Source organism: Chiloscyllium plagiosum, chromosome 2 (assembly GCF_004010195.1).
Source record: "Chiloscyllium plagiosum isolate BGI_BamShark_2017 chromosome 2, ASM401019v2, whole genome shotgun sequence".
In the NCBI taxonomy this organism is placed as follows: Eukaryota; Metazoa; Chordata; class Chondrichthyes; order Orectolobiformes; family Hemiscylliidae; genus Chiloscyllium; species Chiloscyllium plagiosum.
The window spans coordinates 73,350,150-73,368,651 of NC_057711.1; the positions used below are offsets into that span (position 1 = coordinate 73,350,150).

At 40.3% G+C, this 18,502-nt stretch overlaps 1 protein-coding gene across 3 annotated transcripts in view; it reads right to left on the minus strand.

The window, feature by feature from the left end:
• The window catches only part of LOC122560854 (E3 ubiquitin-protein ligase MARCHF3), a 124,088-nt gene that overhangs the window by 21,404 nt on the left and 84,182 nt on the right, over nt 1-18,502 (minus strand). For all 3 annotated transcript variants that reach the window (XM_043712026.1, XM_043712034.1, XM_043712044.1), the window contains exon 2: nt 6,335-6,569. In XM_043712026.1, the coding sequence (XP_043567961.1) occupies nt 6,335-6,516 (182 nt within the window). In that variant the 5' untranslated portion in view covers nt 6,517-6,569. The remainder of the gene's footprint in view (nt 1-6,334; nt 6,570-18,502) is intronic.

An 18,502-nucleotide genomic window follows, 5' to 3' on the forward strand; every position in this document is an offset into this window, starting at 1 on the left:
TGCTAAATTGCCCATAGTGTTAGGTAAGGGGTAAATGTAGGGGTATGGGTGGGTTGCGCTTCGGCGGGGCGGTGTGGACTTGTTGGGCCGAAGGGCCTGTTTCCACACTAAGTAATCTAATCTAATCAAAGACACTTCCTGCAGTCATAATCATCAGTAACATGGAAAATCTCCATAATATCCAACAAGAACAACACATCACTGTACTAAAGGCCATCTTTGCTCCTTAACAATCTATAGACCTAGAAAATAGCACCATCTTACTGCTCTAAAGCACACTGCTTCAGGCTAACTTTATATTGATGTTTGTATTTTTAAAATTTAAATCAGGATGGTGGAGAACTAAAATGTAAGAACAGTCAAATACAAGAATTTGAAAGTAGGACATTTGACCTCTCAGTTCTACTCTGTTAATCAATAAGATCGCAAGTATGTTGTTTTGGAAAATGTAGGTGGTGATGGACTCTGTATACGTTTGAATTCCATATTCCCATCATAGCATATTTTGATAAAACAAGGAAATGCGGATGCTGGAAATTTGAAACAAAAAGAGAAATTGCTGGAGAAACTTAATAAGTCTGGCAAGCAACTATGGAGAGGAAACAGAATGGACGTTTGAGGTCCAGTGACCCTTCTTCAGACTTACATTCCCTTTCCAAACAGGAATTAATAATATTCAATGGCATTGCATCCACCCAATCTGAGATAGAGAGAGCTTCAAAGTTGCACAAACCTCTGAAAATTTTCCTCACATCTGTCCTAAAAAGTCAACCCCTAATTTTGAAATAGTGTGCCCTAGTTCTGGATTCATCTCTATAAGGAATCATCCATTGCACATCCACATTCCCAAGATTATTTGGGATTTTATAAAATTCGATCCAGTCTTCTGAACTCAGGTATTAAAAACATCTAAATCTCTCAGCACCTCAGTATTCTGCAGTTGTTCTCCATTCCAACTTTTAACTCAAACTTAACACACTGAACAACTTCACATTTTCCCACACTACATGACATGTACCGGACTTTCGCCCATTCGTAACGGTGTTGTTGCTGCTCCTTTAACAAGATTCTGTTGTCTTTGGGTTTTTTTCAGGAGTTTGTAAAAACACAGGTTCCGAAAAGTCTGGTTTTGGGTGGGTTTTAAGTCCAATTTGATTATAGCTGCCTCAGGCAAAAGGCTTTCAAGTTTAAAAAAAACACTTATGCAATGAAAAGGAAGTGGCCGGTTCCCCCAGCTCAGCTTTTCTCTGGGTTGATTTGGTTTTTGGCAGTCTGGCTATTCACTGAAAGCAGTCAGGTCAGTGTTGTGAAGCTGCTGGACCCAAAGAAGCAGGTCCATGCTGATCTTCCTCTTTCTCTGACGTATCTCCTGTAAAGACCCTGTGTTTGATTTTACCTTTTGTGCAAAGGGGTGTTTATGGAGATTATTGCAAGTATTGGGAACAGCATTGGTAAATTGGGGTAGTTTGTTGGGTTTTCGGATAGGTTAAGTTGTTCTATATTTTGTTCTTTTTGTTTGTGCTTCATTCGGTAATCTTGCAAATAAATTCCGTTTTGTTTAAAACTAAGTGGTTGGCCAGCTGCATCACTCCCTGAATACCCCACTGTACACCTGTTTAAAATAACTAGCAAAGTTAGGGTCTGGGCTACTTCAATTAGATTAGATTCCCTACAGTGCCCAACAAGTCCAAGCCATTTGGCCCAACAAGTCCACAGCAACCCTCCGAAGATTAACCCACCAGACCCATTTACCCCTGACTAATACACCTAACACTATGGGCAATTCACCTGACCTGCACATCTTTGGACTGTGGGAGGAAACCAGAGCACCCAGAGGAAACCCACGCAGACATGCAAAAGATGTGCAAACACCAGACAGACAGACAAACAGTCACCAGAGGTGGGAATCAAACCCAGGTCTTTGATGCTGTGAGGCAGCCAAGCTAACCACTGAGCCACCGTGCCGCCCAACTTCCTTGAAATGTTTTAGTGGGGTTGGTCCACAACAGTAACCGATATCCATATTCATCGCTTGTGCCCTCTACATACTTTCCTATCTCTCGGCACTATCTATATATCTCAACCTTCACCACCTACCTCCTCTGTGCTGCCTTCAGTGCTTCAAAGTGGTGTTCAACACGGAGGACTAGTCACTTGCTCAAGGAGGGTGAAAGCTGATAATCAATAGAAAGATTCCTTGGCCACATCTGATCTGATACCAAAGATTTCATGAGGTCTGGCATTCATGTTGAGGGCTCACAGGGTTAACCACTCCTGAATGTACATTGCTATGTCACCACTTCTAGTTCTGCCAGCAGGACAGGCAGACAGGACATACTCAGGGACAGTAATGGAGGCCTCTGGCACAATAGCTGTCAGTTATAATTTACTAAATATGACTATGTCACACTGTTGTTTGACTTGTCTGTGGGGCAGTTCATGTCAATATAAGGAGGAATTTGTTGAGTTGACTGGGGCAGTGTGTTGCTGGGTAGTCCGTCTGGTTTTATTTGTTTCTGGATTTTCTGTAACTTCCTAAAGGCATAAGATGTAGGAGCAGAAGTAGGTCATCCATTCAATGGGATCATAGTTGATCTGATAAACCCCAACTCCACTTTTCTGCCTTTTCCCCAAAACCCTTGATTTTCTCACTGATGCAAAATCTGTCAATCTCAGCTTTAAATCTACTTAATGACAAAGCCTCGACAGCCCTCTGTAGTAATGAATTCCATACCGTGAGAGAATAAATTCCTTCTAAAATTTAACCTTAAATGTGTGACCCCTTATTCTAAGATTATGTCTTTGGATCCTAGATTCTTCCACAAGGAGAAGCAACCTTCCTACATCTAACCCGTCAAGTCCTCTAAGAATCTTGTAGGTTTCAATAAAGTTACCTTTCACTCCCTTAAATTCCAATAAATAGAGGACCAATCTACTCAACGTCTCACTAAATGGTCCCTCTACACATAGTATCAACCTAGTGAATCTTCCCTGCACAGCCTTTAATCCCAGTATATCTTTCCTTAGATAAGTATTCCAATTGTGGTCTGACTAGGAACTTGTCCCTCTTTTATTCTATTCCCTTTGAAATACAGGCTAACATGTTTTGATACCAACTGAATGGCTTGCTAGGCCATTTCTGAGCACAGTATAAGAGTCATCGACTTTGATATCGGTTTGGAGTTACATGTAATCCAGACAAGTAAATATTGTTGATTTCCTTCTCTGAAGGACATTGATCCAGATGGAAATTTTTTTTTAAACCATAACCTAATAGCTTTCTGATCATCATTCCTGACACTAGACTATTCAGTCTATTCACACCAATGATTCACATGAAATGAAGTTTAGTTTAATTAAAATCCTACAATCCACTCCAAGGGGATTATCTCACTCAGTCATGGTCAGTTATCAGATGAGAAAAATGGAAAATTTTTAAATGATGCATTACTGTATAATTTTCCAAGATTGGCAAAAGAGGGGAAGCATCGCCGTCTTATGGCATAAGAATCCATTTTTCTGGAATTAAATAACTATTGAATGTGCTCACAGCTGTCAATTTCCCTTTCATTGATGAACTGGCCCTCCAGATATCTCCAGACTTAAATTTAAAAACCCATTTCCTTCAATATAAAAGGATTGAGCAAGAGCCACTTCTTTTGGTGGAAAATACAAAGTGCTGCCAAGCAGTCAGCGAACCCACCTCGAAAGAGACTACGCTCCTTTAGGGACTACCTCTCCTCCTTCTCTTTGGTAAATTTTTCATTTCATGCTTTTGTGCGCATTGTGATAAATGATTTTAACTGTGCTTAAAGAAATTTGCTGTCAATCCAATTCAAGTTTTAATTTATTTTTCTCTATTACTGAAGGCAGGGATCTCCTCCTTATATGGTGGTCAGCCCTGACAGTTTATGGCAAATCAGGAGTGCCATTAACCAATAGGACTGACCACCATAGCCAATGCTCTGATGTGTGCTGTTGTAGCCCAAGCCCAAGGCTCATCTCGGGGTCAGAGCCTTATAAGGTCAGTCTTTTTCTCTTATATCAATGAATAAAGCTTGAGTTTACCATTTTACAGCTGTTAACTAAACATCTTTTCTACACATTTATCATTGCTGTCAAGCAACTGCCCACTTCCCGAAGCAACTGACATACATCCAGTGTTTGCAACCAAATTTTTTCTGAATTGAATCAGAGAATAGTAAGCATAGGTTTCTCAGCCTATTATATCTGCCATACAATCATACAGTACAGAAGAGGCCCTTTGGCCTATCAGTCAGCACTGACAGAGACAAAATCTATCACCTAACTACAACAATCCCACTTTCCAGCTTTGGCTCATAGTCTTGAATGTTATGAGATTTCAACTACTCACCCATTTTAAAGATAGTGAAGTTTCCCTCCTCAACAACCCTCCAGGCAGTGCATTCCAGACCCCCACCATCCTCTGGGTGTAAAGATCTTTCCTCAAATTCCCTTTGAACCTCCTGCCTTTCACCTTAAAATTATTCTCCATTTTTATTCACCCTGCCAACTAAGGAGAACAGCTCCTCTGTCTATGCCCCTTATAGTTTTATACACCACTATCAGGTTCCCTCTCAGCTCCAAAAAAAGCAACCTGAACCTACCCAGCCTCTTGTCATAATTAAAATACTCCATCCCAGACAACATCCTGGTGAATCTCCCCTACACCTTTCCAGTGCAATCACATCCTTCCTATTGAGTGGTGCTCAGAACTACGCACTGCACTCCAGCTGCGGCCTAACCAAAATCTTGTACAGCTTCAAGATAAGCTCTCTGCTGTCTGCCACGACTGAGAAAGGCAAGCATTCCCTTTGTCTTCTATCCTATCAAACTGTCTGATAACCCTCAGGGATCTGTGGACCAGCATCCCAAGATCCGTCTGTTCTTCTGAGCTTCCTTTTGTCCTGCCATTGAATACTCCCTTTTCTGGTTATTTCTTCCAAGCTGCATCAGCCACTGATCAGTCCATCTGATCAACCTGTCCGTATCTGCTTCAGATCATTTGAACTAGTGTAGACAGGCTGGAGGATTGAAGAACACAGCATACCAAACAGCATTAAGAAGTGGAGAAATAGTCGTTTCGGGTGTTACCATTCTTCAGAACCTGAAACATCAACTTCTCCATCTCGTGATGCTGAATGGCTTGCTGTGTTCTTCCAACCTCCTGCCTGTCTACTTTGGATTCCAGTATTTGCAATTTTTTTTGTCTCTATCCAGATCTTTTGAACAGTAATCCAATTGGTCCCACACTCCTTCAATTTCTTCAAACCCTGCAATGATTTTTCTCCTTCAAATATTTATTCAGTTCCTTTTTGAAAGCTACAGTTGAATCTTTATCCAGTATACTATGGATATTATGTTCTAAATGCCAACCACTTGTTGCGTAGAAATGTTCTTTTCCTTAAGTCGCCTCTGGCTGTTTAACCAAACACTTACATCCTCTAGTTATTGTGCCTTCAGACTTAGAAACTGCTTTGCTTCATTCATGCTTTTTAATCCCTTCAAGTTCCTAATTTGAAGCATCCTTAGAGGATGGTCTTATTCTAGTTTGGTTTGCTATATTATGGTGTTTCAGGCTAATGCCACAAAGATATTGTATATGTTCAGAGAATCTAATGCATCCAAGACCCCATAAATGTACCTTGTATTAACATCCATAGCTAATCAGTAGAGATCTTCTCATTGCTCCACTCGCTTCATATAGATTTTTAACTATGAGGTGGCATTTATCTAAATACCTGCAAAGCGCTCTCCCAATAAGGACATTAACAGTTAGAAAGTAAGTATTGAGGCAGGAAATAAGGTCCCAGCTAGGCAATGTCACATCCTGACGGCTGTAATGTAAATGTAGCCTAAATAATGCCCTTAAAATGCACATTTGCTTGCAATGTTCATGACAGCACCACAAAAAATGGCACTGTTTCTTGCCATGTAATTTGTTTGTATCTGCCATTGAAATCAGGCTGCATGTAGCAGTTTTAAGGGTTAAAAGGATTTGATTGAAACATTAAAAGGAAAGAATCCATTCTTAGGTATCTGGTCTGCATCTAAGGTAAACACAGCCTTGTTGCGCAGCAAAAACTATGCTAGCTGTCTGGGGGAAAGAAAAATCAATGTTTGTTTCCAAAGTACAAGGTCAGTAAGCAGACTAAGCAACATAATTTATGTTAGAAATCAAAGTTCAGACACAATAATCAGATTACATCAGTAACCATAAAAGATCTGAAAAAATTATTATTTACATCAGAGTCCAAAAAATATTTTATTTTCCTTTGCATTGCTGAAAATCGTTACATAAAATTTCTCGTACCTGTGTGTGTTCAGCGTCCTAACCACTGTTGATAGTAACTGCCCGTCTTTAGCTGAAACTTGCATCACATATTGTGGCTGCCCATTCACGATATCAGAATCTTCCACTGTTTTTACTAAAGGTACTAAGCTAGTGCAGTCTGGAAGGACCTCAGTCAAGTGACTGCAATGGCTGGCTGTCATGGCAACCGACAAATTATTCCGTCAGTTAGTGTGAACCACATTCATGCTTCCATCTAGAGAAAAGTGGAAAAATGAGATTCAGATAATTAAAATTTTGTAAGAAAATAATCAAACACTCTGAATCATATGAATTAACTGAACAGTTAATAAGTTTAATTCTTCTCAATTTTTCTTTCGGGGTGGATGGATGGATGGAAGTAGGGAGGACTTGATAGGTGGATAAAGATAAAAATTTTGAGCTAATCACAATATGGGCTTTCCCGTTCATCATATCCAGTGTCAGCAACAAGTACTAACAAGCCTTTCAGTGAATGAAATAAATGCAGCATAAACCCTCAACAAAATGCTTTAGTGCTAACCTCAGAAGGAGGCTATCAACACTACCAACTACAACAGCTGTCATCTCTTACAGCAGCCATCTTGTATTGTCAGTACTTAGTGCCATGTGGTAGACGATTGGACTTTCAACTTGCAACAACTAAAAGGCTATCTTGAGGTATACTAAAAGCAAAGAGGCAACAGTAACCAGTTACAAACCAATAATTAACCTGAATATTCAAGAACAACATTATAGTCAGTTACATAAGCTTCACATTTCACCTTGGGAAAGGTGTTCAAATCAGAGCGGACAGAACAGGTTGATGACAAGAAGCACTTGCCCAATGGGGAACAGAGAAAGAGTAATATGAATTGTTAAAAGTTAATTAAGAAGAAAATGGATAGTGGTGTTCACAATTACAAAAATCTTTTGTTGAATTAGAGAAAGGAGAGCTATTTCCAACATCCAATATAACAATTTAAGAGGCATTTGGATGGATATATGAATAGGAAGAGCTTGGAGGGATATTGGCTGGGTGCTGGCAGGTGGGACTAGATTGGGTTGGGAAATCTAGTCGGCATGGACGGGTTGGATGCTGTACATCTCTATGACTCTAATATTATTATTGGGCAAGTGCAGAAAACTAGCCAGACATGTCCAGTGTGCGCAAAATCTGGACAATTCTGACCCAGCCAATTACTACCCTACCAATCTACTCTCGATCAATGGCAAACTGATGAAAGGGGATCATCAACAGACCAATTAGAGATGCACAATAAACACTGGCCTAGCCATTGATGCCTGCATCCCATAAATTAATAAAAACGTACACAAAAAGATTACCAAGCCGCAAATATAAAGGACAGATTCATATAATTTCAGATCCTAGCAACCTTCTGCAAACAAGAGAAAATGGTTGAAATTGTATATATAGTTTTTAAATAAGCAGATAGATATTTTTAAAATATTTGAAGGCTAGGAGAAAGGGCAGAGTCCTTAACTGACACTTTCTGCAATGTTCACTTCAACCATTCTGAATTTAACAGGGCCAGAAATGGTGTGCAAAAGCCCCAAATGTGTGGGCAGACACAGAAACCACTGAAATGTCTAAGATGCAGATTTTAATACCTGGGAGTTAATATCACGTTCCAACCAAGATTCAGCTACATCCACTAATTGACCATGGGATGCAGGTGGCTACTGACACAGAGTGTCCTTCGAAATGGCCCCAGGTATTCAGGAACAAGGGATTACAAACGTCTGAAATGCCATTAAGTCTTGTGACAACAACTGGATGGCGAACAGATTAAAAAAGATGGAAAAAAAAATTGCTCCATTAGCTCAATGATATGTATGGATTCTCATGAAGAATCACTGGACTCAGAACATCAACCCTGTTCATCTCTCCACAGATTTTTTCAACCCGCTGAATTTTTCCTGCTCTCTTTTTGTAAGCGATATATACAGGTCATTGTATGTAGTTCAGCTGCAGCTTACATGAAACAGACTACATGAAATCAAAATCACAGTGAAAATTTTATACTGCTGAAAGGCAAAACTTTGGGAGTAAAGGAGAGGAATGCATAGAAAGGGTTAAGAAGGGTGAAGAAAACCACACTTTTTTTTTTAAATGTCTTGTTTTTGCAATTACGTGTATTTACAAACCAAAACAGCACCTTTTTTTTTACTAAACTATTTGTTAACAAATCTCTATTTTTAAGTAAAAATGATCCAGTAATTTCCAAGTGATGGTCCATCTACAGAAATGGACACATCAGACTAACTAGGTCATGGAGGTACAGCAGTTGGCATTACTGCCACGTAGTGTCAGGGACCGGAGTTTGATTCCAGCCTAGGGCGCTGTGTGGAGTTTGCATGTTCTTCTTGTGTCTCTCACAATCCAAAATTGTGCAGGTTATTGTAACAAAAAACAACCATGTGGGCTTGGGGGAAATGGGTTCTGGGCAGGATGCTCATAGGAGGGTTTCTGCAGACTTGATGGACCAAATGGCCCTGTTCCGCACTGTAGGAATTCTATGATAAACAGGTCCACAATATTTTAGCACTTAGAACAACTCATGTTGATAGAAAGCATGCAACATCTATAATCCACAGCAGTAACCAATAAAAACAAATCATCTTTTTTTATTTGCTCATGGGTTCTGGGTGTCGCTGGCTCGGCCAGCATTTATTACTCATTTCCAATTACCTTTTGTGAGTGACCTTCTTGAGTCACTACAGTCCATGTGGTGTAAGAATGCACAGTGCTATTAGGAAGTGATTCCAAGGTTTTCACCCCAGTCAAGATGGAATGTGGCTTGGAGGAAAGTTGCAGCTGGTGGCATTTCCACCAAGCAGGGAAATATTCAATCAAACTCCTTGCTTGTGCTTTGTAGATGTTTGACAGGCTTTGTGGAACCAGAAGCAGAGTAATTCATTCCAAAACTTCCAACTTGCCATTTGCTCTTGTAGCCACAGAATTTATAAGAGTGTATAATTTCAAACTGAATTTATATTGTGTGTGTGTTAAAAGTAGGGATTATGCAATGAATTGGTAAGAGGAAAGTAAAACAGCAAGTATGTTGGCAAATTTCTGACTGCAAGAACAATCGGGTAATAATAATTATTAACTTCAACTATCCTAATATTAATTGAGATATTAACAATGTGAAAGACACGGAAGTCCAAAATCATTGAAAAGCATTCAAATGAACTTGCTCGGTCAGCACATAATGCTGAAAATGTGTCGCTGGAAAAGCGGAGCAGGTCAGGCAGCATCCAAGGAGCAGGAGAATCGACGTTTCGGGCATGAGCCCTTCTTCAGGAATGAGGCAAGTGTACCAAGCAGGCTGAGATAAAAGGTAGGGAGGAGGGACTTGGGGGAGGGGTGTTGGAAATACGATAGGTAAGGGATCCTTCCATATCCGCCACAAATTCACCTGCACCTCCACACATATCATTTACTGCATCCGCTGTGGCCTCCTCTATATTGGGGAGACAGGCCGCCTACTTGCAGAACGTTTCAGAGAACATCTCTGGGACACCCGGACCAACCAACCCACCCACCCCGTGGCTCAACACTTCAACTCCCCCTCCCACTCCACCAAAGACATGCAGGTCCTTGGACTCCTCCATCGCCAAACCATAGCAACACGACGGCTGGAGGAAGAGCACCTCATCTTCTGCCTAGGAACCCCCCAACCACAAGGGATGAACTCATTTCTCCAGTTTCCTCATTTCCCCTCCCCCCACCTTGTCTCAGTCCCAACCCTCGAACTCAGCACCACCTTCCTAACCTGCAATCTTCTTCCTGACCTCTCCGCCCCCACCCCCACTCCGGCCTATCACCCTCACCTTATCACCCTCACCTTATCCTCCTTCCACCTATACAGGGTAATGTGGTGAATTGGATACAAAATAAGCTCAGTGACAATGGTTCTCTTCCTCTTATTTTCTTTGTTTCTGTGTTATTGTTAAAGACATAATGGTGGCTCAGTGGCTGGCACTGCTGCCTCACAGCGTCAGGGACCAGAATTCAATTCCAGCCTCAGGTAACTGTCTGTGTGGGGTTTGTATGTTCTCCCTGTGTCTGCGTGAGTTTCCTCTGCGTGCTCTGGTTTCCTCCCACAGTCCAAAGATGTACAGGTTAGGTGAACTGGCCATGCTAAATTGTCCATAGTGTTCAGGGATATGTAGTCTAAGTGCATTAATCAAAGGTAATGTAGAGTAATAAGGTAAGGGAATCGGTCTGGGTGGGATACTCTTCAGAGGGTCAATGTGGACTTGTTGTGCCAAATGGCCTGTTTCCACATTGTAGGGATTCTATGAAGCCAATCAACATTTAGACTTGAAAGAAGAAAAACCTAATATTGATGCATTGCAGCTAATATTTAGAGTGAAACAAAAAAAAGTCTAGCTAAAACAGATTTTTTTTTAAAAAAGGGGAAAACAGGAAGAGAAACAAAGAGAAAAAAAGACTAAACCAAATGGAGACTGAGTGAAAAGGTTTGAATTAACAAGAAATGAGAAAGGTAAAGGAAAATAGAAATATGAAAGCTTGAATGAGAGAGAGTGAGGTCAGACATGACTTTGCTAGAGCAAAGCTGAGAGTAAAGGAAGACAGACAAGGTAGTCATTCAGAGGAGGATTCAGATACCACTGAGGAATTTGATTTAACAAAACAAAATCTTTGTTCAGTGTCTAAATTTAGAGATGATGGAATGAACGGTATTTCATCTTATTTGATATGCTAACTATGAAGTTTAAAGAAGCCTGGATCTTAATGTTAGTGTTTTTTGATAGTTTGCAGACAATAAAGTGATTAAAAAAGAGCAATATTCAAGGCTGGAGCTTTTTAAGAGTCATAGAGATGTACAGCACAGAAAACACACCTTTTGGTCCAACTCGTCCATGCTGACCAGATATCCTAACTGGATCTAGTCCCATTTGCCAGCATTTGGCCCATATCCTTCTAACCCCTTCCTATTCATATATCCATCCAGATGCCTTTTAAACATAATTGCACCTTCCTCTGGGAGCTCATTCCACACACATACACCACCCTCAGCACGGAAAAGTTGCCCCTCAGGTCCCTTTTAAATCTTTCCCCTCTCACCTTAAACCCATGTCCTCCAGTTTTAGACTCCCCTACCCTGGGAAATATAGACCTTGACTATTCACCTTATTCATGCCCTTCATGATCTTATAAACCTCTAAGAAGGTTTACCCCCTCCCCAATATATTCAGCCTCTCCCTACAGCTCCAACCCTCTAGTCCCAGCAACTTGGTTGTAAATCTTTTCTGCACCCTTTCAAGTTTAACAATATCTTTCCATAGCAGGAAGACAAGGAAATGTATTATCTTAATAATAATGTTCCTTCCTCCCACTACTTCAAGTATTTTCCTCAGGGCTGCTGCCATCTCCTGCCTGGCAAGATACTAATGGGAGCACATTTCAATTATTCTGATGAAGTGCAGAGTCCAATTTCTATTGAAGGGCATAGACTAATTCCTACCTCTGAGTTTCCATTGAAATGTTAATAGCTCCTCTATCCAATGCTCTGAGCCGTGCATTGTTCTTGAAAATTATGGAAAATATGCCCCAGTCTTTGAAAGGTTGGATGGCTTTTTTTGTTAATAGTCTGAATGTAAAAGACATTAAGCTCTTGAATCATTCCAACTAAAACTTGGAACTACAAGAAGAAATCTTAATCAATCATTTGTAGAATTTGCAAGAAAGAATTGCTTTGGGATCAATTACTGAAGTTGGAGGAAAAAAAACACTGAGAATGTGAGAGAAATCATCAAGAATGACGAATCCTAAAATAATATTCTGGAAATGTTCAAGACTTATTTATATGAGCATGAAGTATCACAGATTGCAGAAAAGGCAATTCTGTAGATACCTATGGTACCTCATGCATACAGTTACATGCTGGAAAATGGTCAAAAGAATTAACAAGGAAATTGGACATAACTGAAGTTCTTCAGAAGAATCATACTGGACTTGAAGCATTAACTCTGTTTCTCTCACCACAGAAGGTATCGGAGCGGTTAAGTTTCCCTAGCTGTTTCTGTTTCTGTTCCATCATATGCAGTATTTTGCTTTTATTAAGAAAATGGAGGAATAATAAATCTGGCAATAGAAAAGGGATTAGATTTTGGGAACAAAAGGAGGATGCGAACATTATTAAGGAGAAAGACAAGAAGCAAAAATGTGTAAATAATATGCTTTTGCTGGAATAAGACCGGCCATATTAGAACGGCTGGACATGAAATGGGGAAACTATTAAAATTGTAGGAATGCCTAAATAATCTTTAGAAAAGTTGTATCAGGATATGTTAGTGTTTTTTGATAGGGATAGATGGGAGGGATAGATGGCTCGGTTTTGTCAAGAGAATGTGTCTTTGACTATAGTGAGAGATAGTCAGGCTGCTGGAGGTCCAGTATATGTCAAAAGGAGAAGTTATCCCTTACTTCTCAACAAAATAAGTCAACTGATTATGGAAATTTTTAAAGATTGTGTATATAAAGGAGATATAGTATCTTACTCTTCTCATCAAAGGGACAAACCAATAAAGATATTAAGATACACTAAGGCAAATCAGTCACTAATACTGTCTAAAGAAATAATTTGTCTACCAGAGGAGATAATAAGGAAGGAAAAAAAAAATGAAAGTATACACAGAGTTTACAAAGTTGTTCTAATATATTACATTGGATTAAAGAGTAGCTTACCAAGTGGAGAATTTACAATTAGAGTAGTACAGCAAATCCCTGTCAAAGAAATTGATTTTATCTTGAGGAATGATAAAATATTAGGCTTAATGAGTGTGATGGAACAACCCGTGAAAATAAAAGAAACAGAATTGCTAGAGGAGGAGTATCCTGCATTGCCTCCTGATTGTCTTGTGACTAGATCTCAGGCTCAAAATTAGACCGGAACAGGAAGAATCTTATAGAAAATGGAGAGGATGTGGAAATGTGGTTACCTAACACTATGTTTGAAGACCTGAGTTAAAAGCATGTAAATAAAAGAGAATCCATGTTTATTCTTTAATTGAAATTCAATAGAAATATATTCTTTAATAGAAATTCAAAAGACGGATCCTGAGTTGACAGAGCTGTGTCAAAACTGAAAGTGAACAAGAACCAATAAGTGAGTGCATTATTTAAAAGGCAAAGTGCTAATGAGAAAATGGACACTTTGCTGATATCTGCCAACAGGAATAAGCGGTAGTTCATTGACAGGAGACTCAGGTTGTAGGAAAACACAAGCTGAATCATTTTTATTGGCTTGGATTGCATAAACACATGGTTAAATGTTTCCTGACATGACAGTGCTAGGGTGGTAGGGAAAACTCAACAGTCAATGAAACCTGCACCCTCATTCTGTTACCAGCATTTGAAGAACTATTTAAGGTGGGAACCTTTTGAAGAATTACATATGTTTGAACAAGATTTCCTAAGTGGGTGCCTTTGGTGAAAATTTCAGCAAGATGTACAATGGAAATATTAGAAAAAATATTTATTTATTTGTTCTTAGATTCAGGATATAGATTACCCTGAAAAATATGTCAACTGAAATCAGATTGTACATCAGAAATAGTCAAAGAAATAGGGCACAGTTTGGGAATCAAACTATGTGTCTTCAGCTGATCATCGATAATTGCAAGGAGCAATGTAAAGATGGCATTAAACTTTAAAGACCATGATTAAAGCCAACTGTTTTGAATATCTTATGGACTGGAAAAAAGGAATTCTCTCATTACTGTTTTCCACAGGCGCTAGAACTCACCTATTGTAATTATATTGAAACCAGATGGGTCACAGTAATTAAGCATGGATTACTGACAAGCCCATGCAGTAACAAAGATGGAATCAGATCCAAACCACGACTAGATGACTGTATTGACAGGACTGAAAAGCAAGGTTTGTGCCAAAAACTGATTTGTTAAAGCAATATTGGAAAGTTCCATTGATAGATGCAGCTAAAGAAGCATCAGCATTCGTAATTCTGGATAGATTTTACCAATGTTAGCTCATGTGTTCAGAAAGAAAAATGCAGCAGCAACTTTCTTTGTGCATGGGAAATCATGTCTCACAAACTTGATTAAGTTTTTTGAACAAATAACAAAGAGGATTGATGAAGGCAGAACAGTGGACGTAATCTATATGGACTTCAGTAAGGCATTCGACAAGGTTCCCCGTGGGAGACTGATTAGCAAGATTAGATCTCATGGAATACAGGAAGAACTAGCCATTTGGATACAGAACTGACTTAAAGGGAGAAGAGAGAGGGTGGTGGTGGAGGGTTGTTTTTCAGACTGGGGGCCTGTGACCAATGGAGTACCACAAGGATCAGGGCTGGCTCCACTACTTTTCATCATTTATATAAATTATTTGGATGAGAGTAAAGAGGTATAGTTAGTTAAGTTTGCAGATGACACCAAAATTGGAGGTGTAGTGGACAGCGAAGAAGGTCACCTTAGATTACAATGGGATCTTGATCAGATGGGCCAGTGGGTTGAGAAGTGGCAGATGAAGTTTAATTTAGATAAATGTGAGGTACTGCATTTTGGGAAAGCAAATCTTAGCAAGACTTATACGCTTAATGGCAAGATCCTCAGGAGTGTTGCTGAACAGAGAGACCTTGGAGTGCAGGTTCATAGCTCCATGAAAGTGGAGTCGCAGGTAGATTGGTCAAAGTATTGACTACAGGAGTTGGGAGGTCATGTTGCGGCTGTACAGGAGATGGGTTAGGCCGCTGTTGGAATATTGGTCGGAAAGATGTTGTGAAACTTGAAAGGGCTCAGAAAGGATTTACAAGGATGTTGCCAGGGTTGGAGGATTTGAGCTGTAGGGAGGGTTTGAATAGGGTAGGGCTGTTTTCCCTGGAGTGTCGGAGGCTAAGGGGTGACCTTATAGAGGTTTACAAAATCATGAGGGGCATGGATAGGATAAATAGACAAAATCTTTTCCCTGGGGTGGGGGAGTCCAAAACTAGAGGGCACAGGTTTAGGGTGAGGGGTGAAATATATAAAAGAGACCTAAGGGGCAATGTTTTCATGCAGAGGATATTACATGTATGGAATGAGCTGCCAGAGGAAGCAGTAGAGGCTGGTACAATTACAACACTTAAGAGGCATTTGGATGGGTACATGAATAGGAGGGATTTGGAGGGATATGGGCCAGGTGCTAGCAGGTGGGACTAGATAGGGTTGGGATATCTGGTTGGCATGGGTGTGTTGGACCGAAGGGTCTGTTTCTGTGCTGTACATCTCTATGACTCTATGGTCATCAAAAGAGTATGCAACTGTGCTGTATATATTGTTGATTTGGTTGTGCTCAGCCAAACAAGAGAAGAATATTTAAACATAAATAGTCATAAAATTGACAAAAAGTAAATTTGCCAAAGTAAATGTAACTTTTTGGGGCACACTGTCGGGCAAGGAAAAGTAGCCCCCAGAAAAGTAAAGTAAGAACTGTGATGGATTTCCAGTGCCAAAGACAAAAGGAGAGATTGTGGCACACAGACATGGCATTCTGCAGGCACCCAATTCATGGATTCTGCCAGAATGTGCCTTGGGGTCCTTGCTTGTTGCCTTAATGCTTATTTATTTTGCACTTGCCTGAAAGTTCAAAGCCACTCTCCTTGCCTTGCCTTTTTGCAATTTGTCCCCCTAGTCAGAGCTTAATGGGGGCTCAGAGTACTCCCGTTTTGCCTTGCTGTTTAACACAGGTAGAAAGTCAGACAGCTTGTCATAGTTGTCAGCAGTCATCAGTCAAGGGGATGGAGGTGTTGCTGCACTGCACTGTGCTATGCCAATCTCATGCCCACCAGCATATGCCAGCAGCATAAATAACACACACATTGCTACAAGACCATTTGTTTGATGCATGTGCAAAGTCTAATGGAAGCAGTCTTCAGGTCAAGCCACGGGAGATGGCCTTCAGTCAGGAGGTTCCAACACAGTAAGTCATGGGAATCATTTGATAACTGATCAGGGACTTGCACATTGTTAATTAGGGTGTCCAGTGCCAAGGGTTCCATATCATTTCAATCCAGAAGTGGACCAGGGTCAATCATACAGGTCCAGTGCAGCCAACCTAGGCATTCAGGTTATGAGTGTTAGGGAGCTGTGAAAAGATCAGTCAACTGGGGTTCTCTGTCCAAGTCAATGAGGAGGATGGGGTTCAACTCAATGAAAGTCAAAGGGATTACCAGAGCCGTTGCTGTGGTAGGAAAATTGGGGGAATAAATTTGGGGACTGGAGGCAGTGTACTGGGATTTAGAGGGGACACCAATGGTGATGGGGTGGGGTGGGGGCAACCCAGTTTAAGATGACAAGGGTAGATGACAGTGCATGAAGGGGTACGGTGAGGGGGTCAGAGGAACACAACCACTTTGATGGTTGATTTGTTACCTTTTGATTTTTTAAAATATCATCTCTGAAGAGTGGTGTTGTCTTTTATTTTGTGCGAATGTGTTTGTTTTGGATAAAAAGGAGGTATAGTTCTAACTCCAGATTGTAACTTAGTTGTCAACCAGTTTCACTACTAGTTTTTTAGAAACAAGGTTGGTTTTATAATAAACTGTATAATTTGAGATCATGAAAGAAACCTGGTGAAAGTCTATTATTCTGGATGGCACAACCAATTAGCCATTTTGGCAACTGAGTCAAAAGATTCATTCTGACTTAGAAGTGATTAGCACCGCATGCCTCCTACTCCAGTCATAACAGTAAGGATATTTCTAGGATAAAAAGAATAGCATGAACAAAAACAAAAATTGCTGGAAAAACTCAACCGCATCTGTGGAGAGAAATCAGAGTTAACATTTCAGGTCGAGCGACCCTTCTTCAGAACAGCATGAACTTGAATCCAGTTCTGATATCTGTAATGAAATCTTTCTAACCTGTCATTTTCTCTATTGTATTATTTTCCTTATTTACATTTTACTTTGTGTTAGAAGTATATAAGCAGCCTCTTGTCAAAGTGTTCAGAACTGACACAGAATCAAAGAGTCATAGAGATAAACAGCATGGAAACAGACCCTTTGGTCCAACTTGTCTATGCTGACCAGATATCCTAAACTAATCTAGTCCCATTTGCCAGCATTTGGACCATATCGCTATAAATTCTTCCTATTCATTTACCCATCCAGATGTCTTTTAAATGTTGTAATTGTACCAGCCTCCACCACTTCCTCTGGCACCTCGTTCCATACATGTCCCACCCTTAGTGAAAAAGTTGCCCCTTAGGTCCCTTTTAAATCTTTCCCCTGTCATCTTAAACCAATGCCCTCTCGTTTTGGGCCCCCCTACTCTGGAGAAAAGAAGACATTGGCTATTCACCTTATCCATGCCCCTCATGATTTATAAACCTCTATAAGGTCACCCCTCTGCCTCTGGCACTCTAGGGAAAATAGCCCCAGTCTATTCAGCCTCTCTCTACAGCTCAAAGCCTTCAACCCTGGCAACATCCTTGTTAACTTGAAAGGGTGCAGAAAAGATTTAACAACTTCTTTCCTACAGCAGAGAGATCAGAATTGCATGTAGTATTCCAAAAGTGGTCTAACCAATATCTTGTACAATCACAACATGACATCCCCATTCCTATACTCAATGCACTGACCAATAAAGACAAGCGTACTAAATGCCTTCTTCACTATTCTGTCCACCTGTGGCTCCAAAAGGTTAGAATCAAATAAGCCAGGTTGCACTCTAAGATATGACTTGTCCACTATTAACATCACCTTAGATCCTAACACTTTCCAACCCAGTTCAGATCCTGGACCAGATTTTCCAAAACCTTGAAAGACTATTCAAAGAAAATGATAGTTTTGAGATTGAGAAAGATCTCACCTTACAATCAACCTTCACAGGCAGCTTATTGCAACTTATTCATTAATTTATCAATACAAGAAAGCCATGGATCAATATTGGCAGGGTTGGAGGATTTGAGCTATAGGGAGAGACTGAACAGGCTGGGGCTGTTTTCCCTGGAGCATCGGAGGCGGAGGGGTGACCTTATAGAGGTTTACAAAATTATGAGGAGCATGGATAGGGAAAATAGGCAAAGTCTTTTCCCTGGGGTTGGGGAGTTCAGAACTAGAGGGCATAGGTTTAGGGTGAGAGGGGAAAGATATAAAAGAGACCCACAGG